Consider the following 26035-nt stretch of genomic DNA (forward strand, 5'->3'; position numbering starts at 1 on the left):
TAGTCAAGGCGGGAGATGACAAGGGCATGGACTAGGGTTTTTGGTGATTCTTGGTTGAGGAATGTACGGATTTGTGAAATATTTTTGAGTTAAAGTCGGCAGAAAGTGGAAAGGGCTTGGATATGTGGTTTGAAGGAGAGATCAGAGTCAAGAACTACCCCGAAGCAGTGAGATTGTGGGACTCGGGAGAGTGAGCAGCCATTAGGTTAGGGTAAGGATTATGATACTGGTTAGGGTGAGGACTCAGGTTGGTGTTAAGGCTCAGGTTCAGGTTAGGACTAGGATTAGCGCCCTGGTTACTGCTCAGGTTAGGGCTAGAGTTTAGAGTTAGTACTCAGAGCAGTGCTATAGCCAGAGCTGCCATTAGGAATTTCGAGGCCCCCTTGAGACTCCACCGAAGCTCCACCCCTCGAACTTTCCACAGTCCCACACCTCTCTCTTGGAAAAACTCCACTTCTCTCCAATCACACATTAACAAGTTTCATCACCAGATCACTCATATAGCCAGCAGCTTTTGTTCTGGCCAAAAGATTTTTTAAGCCGCCACCACGACAAGGTAGACTCTTTTGGCCGGGCTCTACTCTACTCTAACCTATTAAACATTTGTTAAAATATCCAATACAATTTAGGTATATTTTTATTTAATTTTTCAATTTATAAAATGACCAATAATATCAGATACAAGGGACAAATACCGCTACACCATGTCCAGACCACATATTACCACCACATTGTGACCTATAATACCTCATACAAGGGACAAATACCACCACACCATGTCCAGACCACTTATTACCATCACAGTGACTGAATAATATCACATACAAGGGACAAATACCGCCACACCATGTCCAGACCACATATTACCACCACATAGTGACTGAATACTACAATACTGATCAGTAGTAATAAAAAAAACACAATACTAATATCACCCTAAGTGCCATTATACACAGGAGGTATGTACTTAGTATGCAGTGTCTGTGTACAGGTAATACAGTGATCACTGGTGACATTGTACACAGGACCGCTGTATATAGTATACACTGACGCCCTCTTTAGGTGAAGTCTTTCATCTTCATCCAGTATAAACCGCTGTCTGCTTCTTCCAGCCAGGGCTCGTCTCTGCAGGAAATAACACAATTATCTAGAGCTCCGCTTGCAGAACACATTACTTATTTTTTTCCCAACTTCTATACTACACCACATGAAGAAAAAAAGGAGACAGTGTCACTCTGCACACTAACAGGATCGCCCCCCCCATTTAAAACAGTATACTCAAAAAATAAAATAAATACATCACTGCAGTAATAATATCCCTTAATTAGCCCCTAAGGTAATAAAATATACCCCACCCTGGCCCCTGTGTGTCTGATTCCTGGCTACAGCCATATGTTCTCCTATCCTGCCCTCATGAGTATCCATTCTTCCCCATATGATCTCCCCATCCTGCCCCATCTGTCCCATGATCCTGCCCCATCTGTCTCCATCCTGCCCCATGATCCTGCACATCTGTCTCCATTCTGCTCCACGTCTCCAATCCTACCCCGTGTCGCCAATCCTGCCCCGTCTCCAATCCTGCCTCGTGTCTCAAATCCTGCCCCCGTGTCTCCAATCCTGCCCCATGATCCTGCACCATCTGTCTCTATCCTGCCCCATGATCCTGCACCATCTGTCTCTATCCTGCCCCATGATCCTGCACCATCTGTCTCTATCCTGCCCCATGATCCTGCATCATCTGTCTCCATCCTGCCCCATGATCCTGCCCCTATGTCTCCATCCTGCCCCGTGTCTCCAATCATGCCCCCTATGTCTCCAATCATGCCCCCTATGTCTCCAATCATGCCCCCGTGTCTCCAATCCTGCCCCCGTGCCTCCAACCCTGCCCAGTGCCCCCATATCTTTCATCCTGCCCCCATGTCTCCAATCCGGCCCCCATGTCTCCAATCCTGCCCCCTGTCTCCATTCTGCTGCCTGTCTCCATTCTGTCCCCGGCAGGATGAACACATATCTCCATCCTGCAGGCTTGCCGCTTTCAATAAAATTTTTTAAAAAAAAACCTGTCTCCTTACCTGCGGCGAGTGATCTTCCCTCCCGGCTGAAAGCGCGCACTCGCTGGCGAATGACAATGACGTCAGACGCCGGCAACATGCGCACTGACGTCAGCTGCCAGCCTGCGTCTCGGACGCAGGTTCAGTTACTTGATTGGCAGAATCCTGCCACTTGGGCAGTGGGGCCTGATGGGCAGAAGTGACCAGGCCTGATGCAGGCCCCCTCTGCTGATCGGGCCCCATACGCCAGTCAGGGCAGTAATGCCCTGATGGCGGCCCTGGCTATGGCTCAAGTCATGACTCAGGTTAGGGATAGAGTGCTATAGTTAGGGCTCAGAGCAGGGCTTGGGTTAGAGCTCTGAGTTGGGTTGTGGTATTTAAGTAGATACATAAAAAAATATATAGCAATGTGTATATTTTTTAATTTTGTGTTGGATTTCAGCAGCAAAAAGCAGGAGAAAACTAGAGAAGCAAAGGGCAGACTACACTTACAATAAGATTTTCCTAAAATACAATACATGTACTTGGGGGTTAAGGGGTTCAATACTGGACTGGCGGAAAGGGCTCCAGAGAACTACCAGTCCACTGTTATGGGGTGTGAAATACTCACCTTGCCCCACACTATGCCACTGTACTGAGGGTGTCTGTAAAGGTGGCCATATTGGTGGTCACCCAGCTTTTCCTGGGAACCTAATTTTAAATCTGCTCAGTTATATAGCACAGCGGCTATATTGATAGTCACTCAGCTGTCCCAGAGTCAGACATAACAAAGAAGCCACAGTGTAGAAGTCCCATGAACACGGTCGAACATTGGCGGGTGCCGGTACGGTGTGTTTGCAGAGAGCAGACCTGTCGCCAGGAATGTGTGCTTTCCCTGCGCTAATCTCCTTTACTGTAATTGCTACCCTGTCCTGGAAATCTCCCAGGGTTAATAATTGTCGTGTTCTTCCTGGAGATGAATCAGTCACACTGTGCCGGGAATAACAACATGACCACACATGAGGAATAAAAATATCTGATCCTGGGAAAGCTGGGTGATTGCGAAGTCCAGCGCTACTACGACTCCCCACCACATGGGTCAATTTTGCTGGGAAAATTTAAGAAAAAAAAATGATACACCCGGATGAGCGGCACATACTCTGTGTCTCCCACCAGTATCTGGCAGGAAGAGGGCGTTACATGACCGCTGCAGCCAATCGCCGGCCCTGATCGGCTGCAACTTTCACATTCTTTCCTAGATGGAACAGATGTTGTTTCTTCCATCTTGGATGACACGTGAAGGCTGCAGCGGATCAGGGCTCCCGATTGGCTGCAGCGGTCACTTGTGTGGCCTGCTGTAGATTTTATTGAAACCTTGCGAATCACTTGACATTTTGAACATCTCTTGTTGCATTTTCATTTTTTTTTTTTTTACCACATTTACTTTATGAGAATCTGTATTAGAAAAAAAGGGGGTGATTCAAATGTTTGTGGAGATTTTTTTTAGTTTTTATTTCTTTTTTTAATCCCCCTTAGCGGACTTAAAGCAACCACGCCTCATTTGTTCTCTATGGAATGAATGGAGCAGCGACGATATCCAATTTGTTTTGACCAGTAAACCCCTTTAAATGCCTCTGTCAGAGACTCACAGCGGCATATAAATGGTTAGACCGCAGCGATCGTTGCCGGGTTCACACAGCCGGGCGTAGGGCGAGTTCAGCTCTTGAGGCCGCGCCGCGTACCTGGCCATATTATTATATGCCATGTCGGGAAGGGGTTAAATTAAAGAAGTGGACAATTCCTCTAAAAATCTGCACAAATGTCAATTTCCACACAGTTTTTGCACAACCTGCACCTGACGCCGGTACAGGTGTGAACACGGCCCTGAGGGCCAAAACCTGCGCTGATCCCACAGCGATTGCCGCATTGCTACCACGCATGCGATATAACACTGTCACACAACACTACAGCATAGTGGCAGACGAACAGCAGAAAGGTGTGACTGGGGAGAGGAGCGGCTCCTGTCACCCAACAAGAATTGTTTGCGCACTTTTTGGTTATTGAGAAGAACATGAGAAGAATGAAAGGGTTAAGCAAAAAAATACAGGTAAATTTTGTTTGTTTTGTATACACACAGATAAAGTTCGTTGTGATGACGTCACGGACTGTGGCTTCATACCGCGGTGGATTTCGGGCATTGTAGTCATTACGTGCCTGGAGTTTTTTTTTTTCTCCCGTGGTGCTTTGCGTCCTGTCGCGTTGATTTGAATTGAGCGCCATGGTGAACAGCTCTCCGCTCGTCCTGCCGGCGGCTAAGCCCGGGGAGCCTCGGTTACCGGATGAATGGCGCCTGTACCTGCAGGACACACGAGTGCGGACCTTCAGCAACTGGCCGTTTACTGAGGGCTGCGCCTGTACTCCGGAGCGGGTGAGGCAGCCGCCTTGTCCTCTGCATACAGCGCGCGTGTATTTTGGAGTGTGTACATATGTACGAGTATACAGTGTATACAGGAGCGTATGTGTACGGGTATACAGTGTATATAGGAGCGTGTGCGTATGTGTACGGGTATACAGTGTATATAGGAGCGTGTGCGTATGTGTACGGGTATACAGTGTATATAGGAGCGTGTACGTATATGTACTGGTATACGTTGTGTATAGGAGCGTGGACGGGTATACGGTGTGTGTGTGTGTATAGGAGCGTGGACGGGTATACGGTGTGTGTGTGTGTATAGGAGCGTGGACGGGTATACGGTGTGTGTGTGTATAGGAGCGTGGAGGGGTATACGGTGTGTGTGTATAGGAGCGTGGACGGGTATACGGTGTGTGTGTGTATAGGAGCGTGGACGGGTATACGGTGTGTGTGTGTATAGGAGCGTGGACGGGTATACGGTGTGTGTGTGTATAGGAGCGTGGACGGGTATACGGTGTGTGTGTGTATAGGAGCGTGGACGGGTATACGGTGTGTGTGTGTATAGGAGCGTGGACGGGTATACGGTGTGTGTGTGTATAGGAGCGTGGACGGGTATACGGTGTGTGTGTGTATAGGAGCGTGGACGGGTATACGGTGTGTGTGTGTATAGGAGCGTGGACGGGTATACGGTGTGTGTGTGTATAGGAGCGTGGACGGGTATACGGTGTGTGTGTGTATAGGAGCGTGGACGGGTATACGGTGTGTGTGTGTATAGGAGCGTGGACGGGTATACGGTGTGTGTGTGTATAGGAGCGTGGACGGGTATACGGTGTGTGTGTGTATAGGAGCGTGGACGGGTATACGGTGTGTGTGTGTATAGGAGCGTGGACGGGTATACGGTGTGTGTGTGTATAGGAGCGTGGACGGGTATACGGTGTGTGTGTGTATAGGAGCGTGGACGGGTATACGGTGTGTGTGTGTATAGGAGCGTGGACGGGTATACGGTGTGTGTGTGTATAGGAGCGTGGACGGGTATACGGTGTGTGTGTGTATAGGAGCGTGGACGGGTATACGGTGTGTGTGTGTATAGGAGCGTGGACGGGTATACGGTGTGTGTGTGTATAGGAGCGTGGACGGGTATACGGTGTGTGTGTGTATAGGAGCGTGGACGGGTATACGGTGTGTGTGTGTATAGGAGCGTGGACGGGTATACGGTGTGTGTGTGTATAGGAGCGTGGACGGGTATACGGTGTGTGTGTGTATAGGAGCGTGGACGGGTATACGGTGTGTGTGTGTATAGGAGCGTGGACGGGTATACGGTGTGTGTGTGTATAGGAGCGTGGACGGGTATACGGTGTGTGTGTGTATAGGAGCGTGGACGGGTATACGGTGTGTGTGTGTATAGGAGCGTGGACGGGTATACGGTGTGTGTGTGTATAGGAGCGTGGACGGGTATACGGTGTGTGTGTGTATAGGAGCGTGGACGGGTATACGGTGTGTGTGTGTATAGGAGCGTGGACGGGTATACGGTGTGTGTGTGTATAGGAGCGTGGACGGGTATACGGTGTGTGTGTGTATAGGAGCGTGGACGGGTATACGGTGTGTGTGTGTATAGGAGCGTGGACGGGTATACGGTGTGTGTGTGTATAGGAGCGTGGACGGGTATACGGTGTGTGTGTGTATAGGAGCGTGGACGGGTATACGGTGTGTGTGTGTATAGGAGCGTGGACGGGTATACGGTGTGTGTGTGTATAGGAGCGTGGACGGGTATACGGTGTGTGTGTGTATAGGAGCGTGGACGGGTATACGGTGTGTGTGTGTGTGTGTGTATAGGAGCGTGGACGGGTATACGGTGTGTGTGTGTGTGTGTATAGGAGCGTGGACGGGTATACTGTGTGTGTGTGTAGGAACGTGGACGGGTATACTGTGTGTGTAGGAGCGTGGACGGGTATACGGTGTGTGTGTGTAGGAGCGTGGACGGGTATACGGTGTGTGTGTATAGGAGCGTGGACGGGTATACGGTGTGTGTGTGTGTAGGAGCGTGGACGGGTATACGGTGTGTGTGTATAGGAGCGTGGACGGGTATACGGTGTGTGTGTATAGGAGCGTGGACGGGTATACGGTGTGTGTGTATAGGAGCGTGGACGGGTATACGGTGTGTGTGTGTGTAGGAGCGTGGACGGGTATACGGTGTGTGTGTATAGGAGCGTGGACGGGTATACGGTGTGTGTGTATAGGAGCGTGGACGGGTATACGGTGTGTGTGTGTAGGAGCGTGGACGGGTATACGGTGTGTGTGTGTAGGAGCGTGGACGGGTATACGGTGTGTGTGTGTAGGAGCGTGGACGGGTATACGGTGTGTGTGTGTAGGAGCGTGGACGGGTATACGGTGTGTGTGTGTAGGAGCGTGGACGGGTATACGGTGTGTGTGTGTAGGAGCGTGGACGGGTATACGGTGTGTGTGTGTAGGAGCGTGGACGGGTATACGGTGTGTGTGTGTAGGAGCGTGGACGGGTATACGGTGTGTGTGTGTAGGAGCGTGGACGGGTATACTGTGTGTGTGTGTGTGTGTGTGTGTGTGTGGGAGCGTGGACGGGTATACTGTGTGTGTGTAGGAGCGTGGACGGGTATACTGTGTGTGTGTGTGTAGGAGCGTGGACGGGTATACTGTGTGTGTGTGTGTGTAGGTAGGAGCGTGGACGGGTATACTGTGTGTGTGTGTGTGTGTGTGTGTGTAGGAGCGTGGACGGGTATACTGTGTGTGTGTGTGTGTGTAGGAGCGTGGACGGGTATACTGTGTGTGTGTGTGTGTGTGTGTGTGTGTGTGTGTGTGTGTGTGTGTAGGAGCGTGGACGGGTATACTGTGTGTGTGTGTGTGTGTGTGTGTAGGAGCGTGGACGGGTATACTGTGTGTGTAGGAGCGTGGACGGGTATACTGTGTGTGTAGGAGCGTGGACGGGTATACTGTGTGTGTGTGTGTGTAGGAGCGTGGACGGGTATACTGTGTGTGTGTGTGTGTGTGTAGGAGCGTGGACGGGTATACTGTGTGTGTGTGTGTGTGTGTAGGAGCGTGGACGGGTATACTGTGTGTGTGTGTGTGTGTGTGTGTAGGAGCGTGGACGGGTATACTGTGTGTGTGTGTGTGTGTGTGTAGGAGCGTGGACGGGTATACTGTGTGTGTGTGTGTGTAGGAGCGTGGACGGGTATACTGTGTGTGTGTGTGTGTGGGAGCGTGGACGGGTATACTGTGTGTGTGTGTGTAGGAGCGTGGACGGGTATACTGTGTGTGTGTGTGTGTAGGAGCGTGGACGGGTATACTGTGTGTGTGTGTGTAGGAGCGTGGACGGGTATACTGTGTGTGTGTGTGTGTGTGTGTGTGTGTGTGTGTGTGTGTGTGTAGGAGCGTGGACGGGTATACTGTGTGTGTGGGAGCGTGGACGGGTATACTGTGTGTGTGTGTGTGTGTGTGTGTGAGCGTGGACGGGTATACTGTGTGTGTGTGTGTGTGTATAGGAGCGTGGACGGGTATACTGTGTGTGTGTGTGTGGGAGCGTGGACGGGTATACTGTGTGTGTGTGTGTGTGTGTAGGAGCCTGGACGGGTATACTGTGTGTGTGTGTGTGTGTGTAGGAGCCTGGACGGGTATACTGTGTGTGTGTGTGTGTGTGTGTGTGTGAGCCTGGACGGGTATACTGTGTGTGTGTGTGTGTGTGTGAGCCTGGACGGGTATACTGTGTGTGTGTGTGTAGGAGCCTGGATGGGTATACTGTGTGTGTGTGTGTGTGTGTGTGTGTGTGTGTGTAGGAGCGTGGACGGGTATACTGTGTGTGTGTGTGTGTGTGTGTGAGCGTGGACGGGTATACTGTGTGTGTGTGTGTGTGTGTGTGTGTGTGAGCGTGGACGGGTATACTGTGTGTGTGTGTGTGTGTGTAGGAGCGTGGACGGGTATACTGTGTGTGTGTAGGAGCGTGGACGGGTATACTGTGTGTGTGTGTGTGTGTGTAGGAGCGTGGACGGGTATTGTGTGTGTGTGTAGGAGCGTGGACGGGTATACTGTGTGTGTGTAGGAGCGTGGACGGGTATACTGTGTGTGTGTGTGTGTAGGAGCGTGGACGGGTATACTGTGTGTGTGTGTAGGAGCGTGGACGGGTATACTGTGTGTGTGTGTGTGTAGGAGCGTGGACGGGTATACTGTGTGTGTGTAGGAGCGTGGACGGGTATACTGTGTGTGTGTAGGAGCGTGGACGGGTATACTGTGTGTGTGTGTGTGTGTGTAGGAGCGTGGACGGGTATACTGTGTGTGTGTAGGAGCCTGGATGGGTATACTGTGTGTGTGTGTGTGTGTGTGTGTGTGTAGGAGCGTGGACGGGTATACTGTGTGTGTGTGTGTAGGAGCGTGGACGGGTATACTGTGTGTGTGTGTGTGTAGGAGCGTGGACGGGTATACTGTGTGTGTGTGTGTGAGCGTGGACGGGTATACTGTGTGTGTGTGTGTGTGTGTGTGTGTGTGTGTGTGTGTGTGAGCGTGGACGGGTATACTGTGTGTGTGTGTGTGTGTAGGAGCGTGGACGGGTATACTGTGTGTGTGTGTGTAGGAGCGTGGACGGGTATACTGTGTGTGTAGGAGCGTGGACGGGTATACTGTGTGTGTAGGAGCGTGGACGGGTATACTGTGTGTGTGTGTGTGTGTAGGAGCGTGGACGGGTATACTGTGTGTGTGTGTGTGTAGGAGCGTGGACGGGTATACTGTGTGTGTGTGTAGGAGCGTGGACGGGTATACTGTGTGTGTGTGTGTGTGTGTGTGTAGGAGCGTGGACGGGTATACTGTGTGTGTAGGAGCGTGGACGGGTATACTGTGTGTGTGTGTGTAGGAGCGTGGACGGGTATACTGTGTGTGTGTGTGTGTGTGTGTGTGTGTGTGTGTGTGTGTAGGAGCGTGGACGGGTATACTGTGTGTGTGTGTGGGAGCGTGGACGGGTATACTGTGTGTGTGTGTGTAGGAGCCTGGACGGGTATACTGTGTGTGTAGGAGCCTGGACGGGTATACTGTGTGTGTAGGAGCCTGGACGGGTATACTGTGTGTGTGGGAGCCTGGACGGGTATACTGTGTGTGTGTGTGTGCGTAGGAGCCTGGATGGGTATACTGTGTGTGTGTGTGTGTGTGTGTGTGTGTGTGAGCGTGGACGGGTATACTGTGTGTGTGTGTGTGGGAGCGTGGACGGGTATACTGTGTGTGTGTGTGGGAGCGTGGACGGGTATACTGTGTGTGTGTAGGAGCGTGGACGGGTATACTGTGTGTGTGTGTAGGAGCGTGGACGGGTATACTGTGTGTGTGTGTAGGAGCGTGGACGGGTATACTGTGTGTGTGTGTAGGAGCGTGGATGGGTATACTGTGTGTAGGAGCGTGGACGGGTATACTGTGTGTGTGTGTGTGTGTGTGTGTGTATAGGAGCGAGCGTGGACGGGTATACTGTGTGTGTAGGAGCGTGGACGGGTATACTGTGTGTGTAGGAGCGTGGACGGGTATACTGTGTGTGTGTGTGTAGGAGCGTGGACGGGTATACTGTGTGTGTGTGTGTAGGAGCGTGGACGGGTATACTGTGTGTGTGTGTGTAGGAGCGTGGACGGGTATACTGTGTGTGTGTAGGAGCGTGGACGGGTATAGTGTGTGTGTGTGTGTGTGTGTGTGTAGGAGCGTGGACGGGTATACTGTGTGTGTGTGTGTAGGAGCGTGGACGGGTATACTGTGTGTGTGTGTGTAGGAGCGTGGACGGGTATACTGTGTGTGTGTGTGTAGGAGCGTGGACGGGTATACTGTGTGTGTGTAGGAGCGTGGACGGGTATACTGTGTGTGTGTAGGAGCGTGGACGGGTATACTGTGTGTGTGTAGGAGCGTGGACGGGTATACTGTGTGTGTGTGTGTAGGAGCGTGGACGGGTATACTGTGTGTGTGTGTGTGTGTGTGTGAGCGTGGACGGGTATACTGTGTGTGTGTATGGGAGCGTGGACGGGTATACTGTGTGTGTGTGTGTGTGGGAGCGTGGACGGGTATACTGTGTGTGTGTGGGAGCGTGGACGGGTATACTGTGTGTGTGTGTGTGTGTGTGTGTGAGCGTGGACGGGTATACTGTGTGTGTGTGGGAGCGTGGACGGGTATACTGTGTGTGTGGGAGCGTGGACGGGTATACTGTGTGTGTGTGTGGGAGCGTGGACGGGTATACTGTGTGTGTGTGTGGGAGCGTGGACGGGTATACTGTGTGTGTGTGTGTGTGTGGGAGCGTGGACGGGTATACTGTGTGTGTGTGTGTAGGAGCGTGGACGGGTATACTGTGTGTGTGTGTGTGAGCGTGGACGGGTATACTGTGTGTGTGTGAGCGTGGACGGGTATACTGTGTGTGTGTGTGTGTGTGTGTGTGTGTGGGAGCGTGGACGGGTATTGTGTGTGTGTGGGAGCGTGGACGGGTATACTGTGTGTGTGTGTGGGAGCGTGGACGGGTATACTGTGTGTGTGTGTGTAGGAGCGTGGACGGGTATACTGTGTGTGTGTGTAGGAGCGTGGACGGGTATACTGTGTGTGTGTGTGTAGGAGCGTGGACGGGTATACTGTGTGTGTGTGTGGGAGCGTGGACGGGTATACTGTGTGTGTGTGGGAGCGTGGACGGGTATACTGTGTGTGTGTGGGAGCGTGGACGGGTATACTGTGTGTGTGTGGGAGCGTGGACGGGTATACTGTGTGTGTGTGTGTGTGGGAGCGTGGACGGGTATACTGTGTGTGTGTAGGAGCGTTGACGGGTATACTGTGTGTGTGTGTGTGTGTGTGTGTGCGTGGACGGGTATACTGTTTGTGTGTAGGAGCGTGGACGGGTATACTGTGTGTGTGTGTGTGTGTGTGTGTGTGAGAGCCTGGTTGGGTATACTGTGTGTGTGTAGGAGCCTGGATGGGTATACTGTGTGTGTGTGTGTGTGTGTAGGAGCGTGGACGGGTATACTGTGTGTGTGTGTGGGAGCGTGGACGGGTATACTGTGTGTGTGTGTTTGTGGGAGCGTGGACGGGTATACTCTGTGTGTAGGAGCGTGGACGGGTATACTGTGTGTGTGTAGGAGCGTGGACGGGTATACTGTGTGTGTGTGTGTGTGTGTGTGTAGGAGCGTGGACGGGTATACTGTGTGTGTGTGTAGGAGCGTGGACGGGTATAGTGTGTGTGTGTGTGTGTGTGTGTGTGTGTGTGTGTGTGTAGGAGCGTGGACGGGTATACTGTGTGTGTGAGCGTGGACGGGTATACTGTGTGTGTAGGAGCGTGGACGGGTATACTGTGTGTGTGGGAGCGTGGACGGGTATACTGTGTGTGTAGGAGCGTGGACGGGTATACTGTGTGTGTGTGTGTGTGTAGGAGCGTGGACGGATATACTGTGTGTGGGAGCGTGGACGGGTATACTGTGTGTGTGGGAGCGTGGACGGGTATACTGTGTGTGTGTGGGAGCGTGGACGGGTATACTGTGTGTGTGTGTGTAGGAGCGTGGACGGGTATACTGTGTGTGTGTAGGAGCGTGGACGGGTATACTGTGTGTGTGTGTATAGGAGCGTGGACGGGTATACGGTGTGTGTGTGTATAGGAGCGTGGACGGGTATACGGTGTGTGTGTATAGGAGCGTGGACGGGTATACGGTGTGTGTGTATAGGAGCGTGGACGGGTATACGGTGTGTGTGTGTGTGTATAGGAGCGTGGACGGGTATACGGTGTGTGTGTGTGTGTGTGTGTGTGTATAGGAGCGTGGACGGGTATACTGTGTGTGTGTGTATAGGAGCGTGGACGGGTATACTGTGTGTGTGTGTGTGTATAGGAGCGTGGACGGGTATACGGTGTGTGTGTGTATAGGAGCGTGGACGGGTATACGGTGTGTGTGTATAGGAGCGTGGACGGGTATACGGTGTGTGTGTGTGTGTAGGAGCGTGGACGGGTATACGGTGTGTGTGTATAGGAGCGTGGACGGGTATACGGTGTGTGTGTGTGTATAGGAGCGTGGACGGGTATACGGTGTGTGTGTGTGTGTATAGGAGCGTGGACGGGTATACGGTGTGTGTATAGGAGCGTGGACGGGTATACGGTGTGTGTGTATAGGAGCGTGGACGGGTATACGGTGTGTGTGTATAGGAGCGTGGACGGGTATACGGTGTGTGTGTGTGTGTGTGTGTAGGAGCGTGGACGGGTATACGGTGTGTGTGTATCGGAGCGTGGACGGGTATACGGTGTGTGTGTGTGTGTATAGGAGCGTGGACGGGTATACGGTGTGTGTGTGTGTGTATAGGAGCGTGGACGGGTATACGGTGTGTGTATAGGAGCGTGGACGGGTATACGGTGTGTGTATAGGAGCGTGGACGGGTATACGGTGTGTGTGTATAGGAGCGTGGACGGGTATACGGTGTGTGTGTATAGGAGCGTGGACGGGTATACGGTGTGTGTGTGTATAGGAGCGTGGACGGGTATACGGTGTGTGTGTGTATAGGAGCGTGGACGGGTATACGGTGTGTGTGTGTATAGGAGCGTGGACGGGTATACGGTGTGTGTGTGTATAGGAGCGTGGACGGGTATACGGTGTGTGTGTGTATAGGAGCGTGGACGGGTATACGGTGTGTGTGTGTATAGGAGCGTGGACGGGTATACGGTGTGTGTGTGTGTGTGAGCGTGGACGGGTATACTGTGTGTGTGTAGGAGCGTGGACGGGTATACTGTGTGTGTAGGAGCGTGGACGGGTATACTGTGTGTGTGTGTGTGTGTGTAGGAGCGTGGACGGGTATACTGTGTGTGTAGGAGCGTGGACGGGTATACTGTGTGTGTAGGAGCGTGGACGGGTATACTGTGTGTGTAGGAGCGTGGACGGGTATACTGTGTGTGTGTGTGTAGGAGCGTGGACGGGTATACTGTGTGTGTGTGTGTAGGAGCGTGGACGGGTATACTGTGTGTGTGTAGGAGCGTGGACGGGTATACTGTGTGTAGGAGCGTGGACGGGTATACTGTGTGTGTGTGTGTGTGTAGGAGCGTGGACGGGTATACTGTGTGTGTGTGTGTGTGTGTGGGAGCCTGGACGGGTATACTGTGTGTGTAGGAGCCTGGATGGGTATACTGTGTGTGTGTGTGTGTGTGTGTAGGAGCGTGGACGGGTATACTGTGTGTGTGTGTGTGTGTGTGTGTAGGAGCGTGGACGGGTATACTGTGTGTGTGTGTGTGTGTGTGTGTGTGTGTGTGTAGGAGCGTGGACGGGTATACTGTGTGTGTGTGTAGGAGCGTGGACGGGTATACTGTGTGTGTGTGTGTGTGTAGGAGCGTGGACGGGTATACTGTGTGTGTGTGTGTAGGAGCGTGGACGGGTATACTGTGTGTGTGTAGGAGCGTGGACGGGTATACTGTGTGTGTGTAGGAGCGTGGACGGGTATACTGTGTGTGTGTAGGAGCGTGGACGGGTATACTGTGTGTGTGTGTAGGAGCGTGGACGGGTATACTGTGTGTGTGTGTGTAGGAGCGTGGACGGGTATACTGTGTGTGTGTGGGAGCGTGGACGGGTATACTGTGTGTGTAGGAGCGTGGACGGGTATACTGTGTGTGTAGGAGCGTGGACGGGTATACTGTGTGTGTGTGTGTAGGAGCGTGGACGGGTATACTGTGTGTGTGTGTGTGTGAGCCTGGACGGGTATACTGTGTGTGTGTGTGTGAGCCTGGACGGGTATACTGTGTGTGTAGGAGCCTGGATGGGTATACTGTGTGTGTGTGTGTGTGTGTAGGAGCGTGGACGGGTATACTGTGTGTGTGTGTAGGAGCGTGGACGGGTATACTGTGTGTGTGTGTAGGAGCGTGGACGGGTATACTGTGTGTGTGTGTGTGTGTGTGTGTAGGAGCGTGGACGGGTATACTGTGTGTGTGAGCGTGGACGGGTATACTGTGTGTGTGTGTGTGTGTGTGTGTAGGAGCGTGGACGGGTATACTGTGTGTGTGTGTGTGTAGGAGCGTGGACGGGTATACTGTGTGTGTGTGTAGGAGCGTGGACGGGTATACTGTGTGTGTGTGTGTAGGAGCGTGGACGGGTATACTGTGTGTGTGTGTGTAGGAGCGTGGACGGGTATACTGTGTGTGTGTAGGAGCGTGGACGGGTATACTGTGTGTGTGTGTAGGAGCGTGGACGGGTATACTGTGTGTGTGTGTAGGAGCGTGGACGGGTATACTGTGTGTGTGTGTGTGTGTGTGGGAGCGTGGACGGGTATACTGTGTGTGTGTGTGGGAGCGTGGACGGGTATACTGTGTGTGTGTGTGTGTGTGGGAGCGTGGACGGGTATACTGTGTGTGTGTGTGGGAGCGTGGACGGGTATACTGTGTGTGTGTGTGAGCGTGGACGGGTATACTGTGTGTGTGTGTGTGTGTGTGTGTGTGTGTGTGTGTGTGTGTGTGTGGACGGGTATACTGTGTGTGTGTGTGTGTGTAGGAGCGTGGACGGGTATACTGTGTGTGTGTGTGTGTGAGCGTGGACGGGTATACTGTGTGTGTGTGTGTAGGAGCGTGGACGGGTATACTGTGTGTGTGTGTAGGAGCGTGGACGGGTATACTGTGTGTGTGTGGGAGCGTGGACGGGTATACTGTGTGTGTGTGTGCGTGGACGGGTATACTGTGTGTGTGTGGGAGCGTGGACGGGTATACTGTGTGTGTGTGGGAGCGTGGACGGGTATACTGTGTGTGTGTGGGAGCGTGGACGGGTATACTGTGTGTGTGTGGGAGCGTGGACGGGTATACTGTGTGTGTGTGGGAGCGTGGACGGGTATACTGTGTGTGTGTGTGTAGGAGCGTGGACGGGTATACTGTGTGTGTGTAGGAGCGTGGACGGGTATACTGTGTGTGTGGGAGCGTGGACGGGTATACTGTGTGTGTGGGAGCGTGGACGGGTATACTGTGTGTGTGTGTGTGAGCGTGGACGGGTATACTGTGTGTGTGTGTGCGTGTGTGTGTGAGCGTGGACGGGTATACTGTGTGTGTGTGTGTGTGTGTGGACGGGTATACTGTGTGTGTGTGTAGGAGCGTGGACGGGTATACTGTGTGTGTGTGTGCGTGGACGGGTATACTGTGTGTGTGTGTGTGTGTAGGAGCGTGGACGGGTATACTGTGTGTGTGTGTGTGTGTGTGTGTGTGGGAGCGTGGACGGGTATACTGTGTGTGTGTGTAGGAGCGTGGACGGTTATACTGTGTGTGTGTGTGTGTGTCTGTGTGTGTGTGTGTAGGAGCGTGGACGGGTATACTGTGTGTGTAGGAGCGTGGACGGGTATACTGTGTGTGTGTGTGTGTGTGTGTGTGTGTGTGGGAGCGTGGACGGGTATACTGTGTGTGTGTGTGTGGGAGCGTGGACGGGTATACTGTGTGTGTGTGTAGGAGCGTGGACGGGTATACTGTGTGTGTGTGTGTGTGTGTGTAGGAGCGTGGACGGGTATACTGTGTGTGTGTGTGTGTGTAGGAGCGTGGACGGGTATACTGTGTGTGTGTGTGTGGGAGCGTGGACGGGTATACTGTGTGTGTGTGGGAGCGTGGACGGGTATACTGTGTGTGTGTGTGTGTGGGAGCGTGGACGGGTATACTGTGTGTGTGTGTGTGGGAGCGTGGACGGGTATACTGTGTGTGTGTGTGTGGGAGCGTGGACGGGTATACTGTGTGGGAGCGTGGACGGGTATACTGTGTGTGTGGGAGCGTGGACGGGTATACTGTGTGTGTGTGTGTGTGTGTGGGAGCGTGGACGGGTATACTGTGTGTGTGTGTGGGAGCGTGGACGGGTATACTGTGTGTGTGTGTGTGGGAGCGTGGACGGGTATACTGTGTGTGTGTGTGTGTGTGTGTAGGAGCGTTGACGGGTATACTGTGTGTGTGTGTGTGTGTGTGTGTGTAGGAGCGTGGACGGGTATAGTGTGTGTGTGTGGGAGCGTGGACGGGTATAGTGTGTGTGTGTGGGAGCGTGGACGGGTATAGTGTGTGTGTGTGGGAGCGTGGACGGGTATAGTGTGTGTGTGTGGGAGCGTGGACGGGTATAGTGTGTGTGTGTGGGAGCGTGGACGGGTATACTGTGTGTGTGTGTGTGGGAGCGTGGACGGGTATACTGTGTGTGTGTGTGGGAGCGTGGACGGGTATACTGTGTGTGTGTGTGTGTGTGGGAGCGTGGACGGGTATACTGTGTGTGTGTGTGTGTGTGTGTGGGAGCGTGGACGGGTATACTGTGTGTGTGGGAGCGTGGACGGGTATACTGTGTGTGTGTGTGGGAGCGTGGACGGGTATACTGTGTGTGTGTGGGAGCGTGGACGGGTATACTGTGTGTGTGTGGGAGCGTGGACGGGTATACTGTGTGTGTGTGTGTGTAGGAGCGTGGACGGGTATACTGTGTGTGTGTGTGTGGGAGCGTGGACGGGTATACTGTGTGTGTGTGTGTGGGAGCGTGGACGGGTATACTGTGTGTGTGTGTGTGTGTGTGGGAGCGTGGACGGGTATACCGTGTGTGTGTGTGTGGGAGCGTGGACGGGTATACTGTGTGTGTGTGTGTGGGAGCGTGGACGGGTATACTGTGTGTGTGTGTGTGTGTAGGAGCGTTGACGGGTATACTGTGTGTGTGTGTGTGTGTAGGAGCGTGGACGGGTATACTGTGTGTGTGTGTAGGAGCCTGGTTGGGTATACTGTGTGTGTGTGTGTGTGTGTGAGCGTGGACGGGTATACTGTGTGTGTGTGGGAGCGTGGACGGGTATACTGTGTGGGAGCGTGGACGGGTATACTGTGTGTGTGTGTGTGTGTGGGAGCGTGGACGGGTATACTGTGTGTGTGTGTGTGGGAGCGTGGACGGGTATACTGTGTGTGTGTAGGAGCGTTGACGGGTATACTGTGTGTGTGTGTAGGAGCCTGGTTGGGTATACTGTGTGTGTGTGTGTGTGTGAGCGTGGACGGGTATACCGTGTGTGTGTGTGTGGGAGCGTGGACGGGTATACTGTGTGTGTGTGTGTGGGAGCGTGGACGGGTATACTGTGTGTGTGTAGGAGCCTGGTTGGGTATACTGTGTGTGTGTGTGTGTGTGTGTGTGTGGGAGCGTGGACGGGTATACCGTGTGTGTGTGTGTGGGAGCGTGGACGGGTATACTGTGTGTGTGTGTGTGGGAGCGTGGACGGGTATACTGTGTGTGTGTGTGTGTGTGTAGGAGCGTTGACGGGTATACTGTGTGTGTGTGTGTGTGTGTGTAGGAGCGTGGACGGGTATACTGTATGTGTGTGTAGGAGCCTGGTTGGGTATACTGTGTGTGTGTGTGTGTGTGTGTGTGTGTGTGTGTGTGTGTGTGTGTGTGTGTGTGTGCGTGGACGGGTATACCGTGTGTGTGTGTGTGGGAGCGTGGACGGGTATACTGTGTGTGTGTGTGTGTGGGAGCGTTGACGGGTATACTGTGTGTGTGTGTAGGAGCCTGGTTGGGTATACTGTGTGTGTGTGTGTGTGTGTGTGTGTGTGTGTGTGTGTGAGCGTGGACGGGTATACCGTGTGTGTGTGTGTGGGAGCGTGGACGGGTATACTGTGTGTGTGTGTGTGGGAGCGTGGACGGGTATACTGTGTGTGTGTGTGTGTAGGAGCGTTGACGGGTATACTGTGTGTGTGTGTGTGTAGGAGCGTGGACGGGTATACTGTGTGTGTGTGTGTGTAGGAGCGTGGACGGGTATACTGTGTGTGTGTGTAGGAGCCTGGTTGGGTATACTGTGTGTGTGTGTGTGTGTGTGTGTGTGTGTGTGTGTGTGTGTGTGTGTGTGTGAGCGTGGACGGGTATACTGTGTGTGTGTGGGAGCGTGGACGGGTATACTGTGTGGGAGCGTGGACGGGTATACTGTGTGTGTGTGTGTGTGTGTGTGTGGGAGCGTGGACGGGTATACTGTGTGTGTGTGTGTGGGAGCGTGGACGGGTATACTGTGTGTGTGTAGGAGCGTTGACGGGTATACTGTGTGTGTGTGTGTGTAGGAGCGTGGACGGGTATACTGTGTGTGTGTGTAGGAGCCTGGTTGGGTATACTGTGTGTGTGAGCGTGGACGGGTATACTGTGTGTGTGTGGGAGCGTGGACGGGTATACTGTGTGTGTAGGAGCCTGGTTGGGTATACTGTGTGTGTGTGTGTGTGTGTGTAGGAGCGTGGACGGGTATACTGTGTGTGTGTGTGTGTGTAGGAGCGTGGACGGGTATACTGTGTGTGTGTGTAGGAGCGTGGACGGGTATACTGTGTGTGTGTGTGTAGGAGCGTGGACGGGTATACTGTGTGTGTGTGTGTAGGAGCGTGGACGGGTATACTGTGTGTGTGTGTGTGTGTAGGAGCGTGGACGGGTATACTGTGTGTGTGTGTGTGTGTGTGGGAGCGTGGACGGGTATACTGTGTGTGTGTGTGGGAGCGTGGACGGGTATACTGTGTGTGTGTGGGAGCGTGGACGGGTATACTGTGTGTGTGTGTGTGGGAGCGTGGACGGGTATACTGTGTGTGTGTGTGTGTGTGTGTGTGTGTGTGTGTGTGTAGGAGCGTTGACGGGTATACTGTGTGTGTGTGTGTGTGTGTGTGTAGGAGCGTGGACGGGTATAGTGTGTGTGTGTGGGAGCGTGGACGGGTATACTGTGTGTGTGTGTGTGGGAGCGTGGACGGGTATACTGTGTGTGTGTGTGGGAGCGTGGACGGGTATACTGTGTGTGTGTGTGTGTGAGCGTGGACGGGTATACTGTGTGTGTGTGTGTGTGTGGGAGCGTGGACGGGTATACTGTGTGTGTGTGTGGGAGCGTGGACGGGTATACTGTGTGTGTGTGTGTGTGGGAGCGTGGACGGGTATACTGTGTGTGTGTGTGGGAGCGTGGACGGGTATACTGTGTGTGTGTGTGGGAGCGTGGACGGGTATACTGTGTGTGTGGGAGCGTGGACGGGTATACTGTGTGTGTGTGGGAGCGTGGACGGGTATACTGTGTGTGTGTGTGTGTGTGTGTGTGTAGGAGCGTGGACGGGTATACTGTGTGTGTGTGTGGGAGCGTGGACGGGTATACTGTGTGTGTGTGTGGGAGCGTGGACGGGTATACTGTGTGTGTGTGTGTGGGAGCGTGGACGGGTATACTGTGTGTGTGTGTGTGGGAGCGTGGACGGGTATACCGTGTGTGTGTGTGTGGGAGCGTGGACGGGTATACTGTGTGTGTGTGTGTGGGAGCGTGGACGGGTATACTGTGTGTGTGTGTGTGTGTGTGTGTAGGAGCGTTGACGGGTATACTGTGTGTGTGTGTGTGTGTAGGAGCGTGGACGGGTATACTGTGTGTGTGTGTAGGAGCCTGGTTGGGTATACTGTGTGTGTGTGTGTGTGTGTGTGTGTGTGTGTGTGTGTGAGCGTGGACGGGTATACTGTGTGTGTGTGGGAGCGTGGACGGGTATACTGTGTGGGAGCGTGGACGGGTATACTGTGTGTGTGTGTGTGTGGGAGCGTGGACGGGTATACTGTGTGTGTGTGTGTGGGAGCGTGGACGGGTATACTGTGTGTGTGTAGGAGCGTTGACGGGTATACTGTGTGTGTGTGTAGGAGCCTGGTTGGGTATACTGTGTGTGTGTGTGTGTGTGTGTGTGTGAGAGCGTGGACGGGTATACCGTGTGTGTGTGTGTGGGAGCGTGGACGGGTATACTGTGTGTGTGTGTGTGGGAGCGTGGACGGGTATACTGTGTGTGTGTGTAGGAGCCTGGTTGGGTATACTGTGTGTGTGTGTGTGTGTGTGTGTGTGTGAGCGTGGACGGGTATACCGTGTGTGTGTGTGTGGGAGCGTGGACGGGTATACTGTGTGTGTGTGTGTGTGTGGGAGCGTGGACGGGTATACTGTGTGTGTGTGTGTGTGTGTGTGTAGGAGCGTTGACGGGTATACTGTGTGTGTGTGTGTGTAGGAGCGTGGACGGGTATACTGTGTGTGTGTGTAGGAGCCTGGTTGGGTATACTGTGTGTGTGTGTGTGTGTGTGTGTGTGTGTGTGTGAGCGTGGACGGGTATACCGTGTGTGTGTGTGTGGGAGCGTGGACGGGTATACTGTGTGTGTGTGTGTGTGGGAGCGTTGACGGGTATACTGTGTGTGTGTGTAGGAGCCTGGTTGGGTATACTGTGTGTGTGTGTGTGTGTGTGTGGGAGCGTGGACGGGTATACCGTGTGTGTGTGTGTGGGAGCGTGGACGGGTATACTGTGTGTGTGTGTGTGGGAGCGTGGACGGGTATACTGTGTGTGTGTGTGTGTGTGTGTGTAGGAGCGTTGACGGGTATACTGTGTGTGTGTGTGTGTGTGTGTGTAGGAGCGTGGACGGGTATACTGTGTGTGTGTGTAGGAGCCTGGTTGGGTATACTGTGTGTGTGTGTGTGTGTGTGTGTGTGTGTGTGTGTGTGTGAGCGTGGACGGGTATACTGTGTGTGTGTGGGAGCGTGGACGGGTATACTGTGTGTGTGTGTGTGTGTGTGTGTGTGTGGGAGCGTGGACGGGTATACTGTGTGTGTGTGTGTGGGAGCGTGGACGGGTATACTGTGTGTGTGTAGGAGCGTTGACGGGTATACTGTGTGTGTGTGTGTGTGTGTGTGTAGGAGCGTGGACGGGTATACTGTGTGTGTGTGTAGGAGCCTGGTTGGGTATACTGTGTGTGTGAGCGTGGACGGGTATACTGTGTGTGTGTGGGAGCGTGGACGGGTATACTGTGTGTGTAGGAGCCTGGTTGGGTATACTGTGTGTGTGTGTGTGTGTGTGTGTAGGAGCGTGGACGGGTATACTGTGTGTGTGTGTGTGTGTAGGAGCGTGGACGGGTATACTGTGTGTGTGTGTAGGAGCGTGGACGGGTATACTGTGTGTGTGTGTGTAGGAGCGTGGACGGGTATACTGTGTGTGTGTGTGTGGGAGCGTGGACGGGTATACTGTGTGTGTGTAGGAGCGTGGACGGGTATACTGTGTGTGTGTGTGTGTGTAGGAGCGTGGACGGGTATACTGTGTGTGTGTGTAGGAGCCTGGTTGGGTATACTGTGTGTGTGTGTGTGTGTGTGTGTGTGTGTGCGTGGACGGGTATACCGTGTGTGTGTGTGTGGGAGCGTGGACGGGTATACTGTGTGTGTGTGTGTGGGAGCGTGGACGGGTATACTGTGTGTGTGTGTAGGAGCCTGGTTGGGTATACTGTGTGTGTGTGTGTGTGTGTGTGTGTGTGTGTGGGAGCGTGGACGGGTATACCGTGTGTGTGTGTGTGGGAGCGTGGACGGGTATACTGTGTGTGTGTGTGTGGGAGCGTGGACGGGTATACTGTGTGTGTGTGTGTGTGTAGGAGCGTTGACGGGTATACTGTGTGTGTGTGTGTGTGTAGGAGCGTGGACGGGTATACTGTGTGTGTGTGTAGGAGCCTGGTTGGGTATACTGTGTGTGTGTGTGTGTGTGTGTGTGTGTGTGTGAGCGTGGACGGGTATACCGTGTGTGTGGGAGCGTGGACGGGTATACTGTGTGTGTGTGTGTGGGAGCGTTGACGGGTATACTGTGTGTGTGTGTAGGAGCCTGGTTGGGTATACTGTGTGTGTGTGTGTGTGTGTGTGTGTGTGTGTGTGTGTGTGTGTGTGAGCGTGGACGGGTATACCGTGTGTGTGTGTGTGGGAGCGTGGACGGGTATACTGTGTGTGTGTGTGTGGGAGCGTGGACGGGTATACTGTGTGTGTGTGTGTGTAGGAGCGTTGACGGGTATACTGTGTGTGTGTAGGAGCGTGGACGGGTATACTGTGTGTGTGTGTAGGAGCCTGGTTGGGTATACTGTGTGTGTGTGTGTGTGTGTGTGTGAGCGTGGACGGGTATACTGTGTGTGTGTGGGAGCGTGGACGGGTATACTGTGTGGGAGCGTGGACGGGTATACTGTGTGTGTGTGTGTGTGTGTGTGTGGGAGCGTGGACGGGTATACTGTGTGTGTGTGTGTGTGGGAGCGTGGACGGGTATACTGTGTGTGTGTAGGAGCGTTGACGGGTATACTGTGTGTGTGTGTGTGTGTGTGTGTGTGTGTGTGGGAGCGTGGACGGGTATACTGTGTGTGTGTGTAGGAGCCTGGTTGGGTATACTGTGTGTGTGAGCGTGGACGGGTATACTGTGTGTGTGTGGGAGCGTGGACGGGTATACTGTGTGTGTAGGAGCCTGGTTGGGTATACTGTGTGTGTGTGTGTGTGTGTGTAGGAGCGTGGACGGGTATACTGTGTGTGTGTGTGTGTGTAGGAGCGTGGACGGGTATACTGTGTGTGTGTGTAGGAGCGTGGACGGGTATACTGTGTGTGTGTGTGTAGGAGCGTGGACGGGTATACTGTGTGTGGGAGCGTGGACGGGTATACTGTGTGTGTGTAGGAGCGTGGACGGGTATACTGTGTGTGTGTGTGTGTGTGTGTGTGTGTGTGTGTAGGAGCGTGGACGGGTATACTGTGTGTGTGTGTGTGTAGGATCGTGGACGGGTATACTGTGTGTGTGTGTGTGTGTAGGAGCGTGGACGGGTATACTGTGTGTGTGTGTGTGTGTGTGTGTGAGCGTGGACGGGTATACTGTGTGTAGGAGCGTGGACGGGTATACTGTGTGTGTGTGTGTAGGAGCGTGGACGGGTATACTGTGTGTGTGTGTAGGAGCGTGGACGGGTATACTGTGTGTGTGTGTGTGAGCGTGGACGGGTATACTGTGTGTGTGTGTGCGTGGACGGGTATACTGTGTGTGTGTGTAGGAGCGTGGACGGGTATACTGTGTGTGTGTGTGCGTGGACGGGTATACTGTGTGTGTGTGTGTGTGTGTGTGTGTAGGAGCGTGGACGGGTATACTGTGTGTGTGTGTAGGAGCGTGGACGGGTATACTGTGTGTGTGTGTGTGTAGGAGCGTGGACTGGTATACTGTGTGTGTGTGTAGGAGCGTGGACGGGTATACTGTGTGTGTGTGTAGGAGCGTGGACGGGTATACTGTGTGTGTGTGTAGGAGCGTGGACGGGTATACTGTGTGTGTGTGTAGGAGCGTGGACGGGTATACTGTGTGTGTGTGTAGGAGCGTGGACGGGTATACTGTGTGTGTGTGTGTAGGAGCGTGGACGGGTATACTGTGTGTGTGTGTGTGTGAGCGTGTGTGAGCGTGGACGGGTATACTGTGTGTGTGTGTGTGTGTGTGTGTGTGTGTGTGTAGGAGCGTGGACGGGTATACTGTGTGTGTGTGTGTGAGCGTGTGTGAGCGTGGACGGGTATACTGTGTGTGTGTGTGTGTGTGTGAGCCAGGGCTGTGAAGTCGGTAAGCCAAAACTTGCAGCTCCGACTCCCACATATATTGTTTATATTTAAGTGAAAAATTTATTCTAGTACAATGTGAACATCAGACAATTAATCATTTTTATGATACAATAATCAAGATATTTAGATAGAACCTAATATTTATTGGAATACAACTTTAGAACACAAACTGTAATAAATTGTAAACATGTAATACACGATGTAATATCGATTACATATATAATATACAGTCATATGTAAAAGTTTGGGCACCCCTATTAATGATAACCTTTTTTCTTTATAACAATTTTGGTTTTTGCAACAGCTATTTCAGTTTCATATATCTAATAACTGATGGACTCAGTTATATTTCTGGATTCAAATGAGGTTTATTGTACTAACAGAAAATGTGCAATCTGCATTTAAACAAAATTTGACCGGTGCAAAAGTATGGGCACCCTTATCATTTTTTTGATTTGAACACTCCTAACTACTTTTTACTGACTTCCTGAAGCACTAAATTGGTTTTGTAACCTCATTGAGCTTTGAACTTCATAGCCAGGTGTATCAAATCATGAGAAAAGGTATTTAAAGTGGCCACTTGCAAGTAGTTCTATTTAATTCTCCTATGAAGAATGGCATCATGGGCTCCTCAAAACAACTCTCAAATGATCTGAAAACAAAGATTATTCAACATAGCTTTTCAGGGGAAGGATACAAAAAGTTGTGTCAGAGATTTAACCTGTCAGTTTCCACTGTGAGGAACATAGTAAGGAAATGGAAGAACACAGGTACAGTTCTTGTTAAGCCCAGAAGTGGCAGGCCAAGAAAAATATCAGAAAGACAGAGAAGAAGAATGGTGAGAACAGTTAAGGACAATCCACAGACCACCTCCAAAGACCTGCAGCATCATCTTGCTGCAGATGGTGTCACTGTGCATCGGTCAACAATACAGCGCACTTTGCACAAGAAGAAGCTGTATGAGAGAGTGATGCGAAAGAAGCCGTTTCTGCAAGCACGCCACAAACAGTCGCCTGAGGTATGCAAAAGCACATTTGGACAAGCCAGTTACATTTTGGAAGAAGGTCCTGTGAACTGATGAAACAAAGATTGAGTTGTTTGGTCATACAAAAAGGCGTTATGCATGCGCTGTATTGTTGACCGATGCACAGTGACACCATCTGCAGCAAGATATCTAGATATGTGGTGAGAACTTTGAACCCACAAGGGCTTCACAGAAGTTTATAATGTACAGCGGTACAATTAAAAAATCATATTTTTTCCACAAAATGATCTTTTCACCCCCAATTTTTATTTTCCCAAGGGTAACAGGACCCTAAAAGTTATTGTGCAATTTGTCCTGAGTACGCTGATACCCCATATGTGGGTGTAAATGACTATTTGGGCACATGGCAGAGCTCGGAAGGCAAGCAGCGCCATTTGACTTTTTTGGCTGGAATTGAGATCGGACACCATGTCGCGTTTGGAAAGCCCCTGATGTACCAAAACAGTGGAAACCCCCCACAAATGACACCATTTTGGAAACTAGACCCCCCCAAGGAACTTATCTAGATGTGTGGTGAGAACTTTGAACCCCCAAGTGCTTCACAGAAGTTTATAACGCCCAGGCGTGAAAATAACAAAAAAATTTTTTCCACAAAAATGATATTTTTGCCCCAAAATGTTTATTTTCCTAAGGGCAACAGGAGAAATAGGACCCCAAAAGTTGTTTTGCAAATTGTCCTGAGTAGGCTGATACCCCATATGAGGGGGTAAAACACTGTTTGGGCGCATGGCAGAGCTTGGAAGGGAAGGAGCACCATTTGACTTTTTCAACGCAGAATTGGCTGGAATTGAGATCAGACGCCATGTTGCGTTTGGAGAGCACCTGATGTGCGCAAATAGTGGAAACCCCTAACCCTAGCCCTAACCCTAATGGGAAAATGGAAATAAATACATTTTTTTAATTTTATTATTTTTCCCTAACTAAGGGGGTGATAACGGGGGGTTTGATTTACTATTTATGGCGGTTTTTATGTTTGGCAGCTGTCACACGCTAAAAGACGCTTTTTATTGTAAAAATAGTTTTTGCATCACCACATATTGAGAGCTATAATTTTTCCATATTTTGACCCACCGAGTCATGTGAGGTCTTATTTTTTGCGGGACGAGTTGACGCTTTTATTGGTATCATGTTTGGGCATGTGACATTTTTTGATCGCTTTTTATTTCGTTTTTTGGGACGCAGAATGAACAAAAATCAGCGTTTCATGAGTTTCTTTTGGGTGGTGCGTTTACGCCGTTCCGGGTGCGGTAAAATTTA

The 26035-nt window shown here is 52.1% G+C and overlaps 1 protein-coding gene across 1 annotated transcript in view; it reads left to right on the plus strand.

The window, feature by feature from the left end:
* The first annotated feature begins 4226 nt into the window (after positions 1 to 4226).
* BIRC5 (baculoviral IAP repeat containing 5) overlaps positions 4227 to 26035 on the plus strand; it is a 45369-nt gene continuing 23560 nt past the window's right edge. Inside the window, exon 1 of the mRNA XM_073559913.1 lies at positions 4227 to 4458. Coding sequence (XP_073416014.1) covers positions 4309 to 4458 — 150 coding nt within the window. The 5' untranslated portion in view covers positions 4227 to 4308. The remainder of the gene's footprint in view (positions 4459 to 26035) is intronic.

Source organism: Dendrobates tinctorius, unplaced genomic scaffold, assembly GCF_039654945.1.
Source record: "Dendrobates tinctorius isolate UK_male_01 unplaced genomic scaffold, ASM3965494v1 ptg000014l, whole genome shotgun sequence".
Lineage (NCBI taxonomy): Eukaryota > Metazoa > Chordata > Amphibia > Anura > Dendrobatidae > Dendrobates > Dendrobates tinctorius.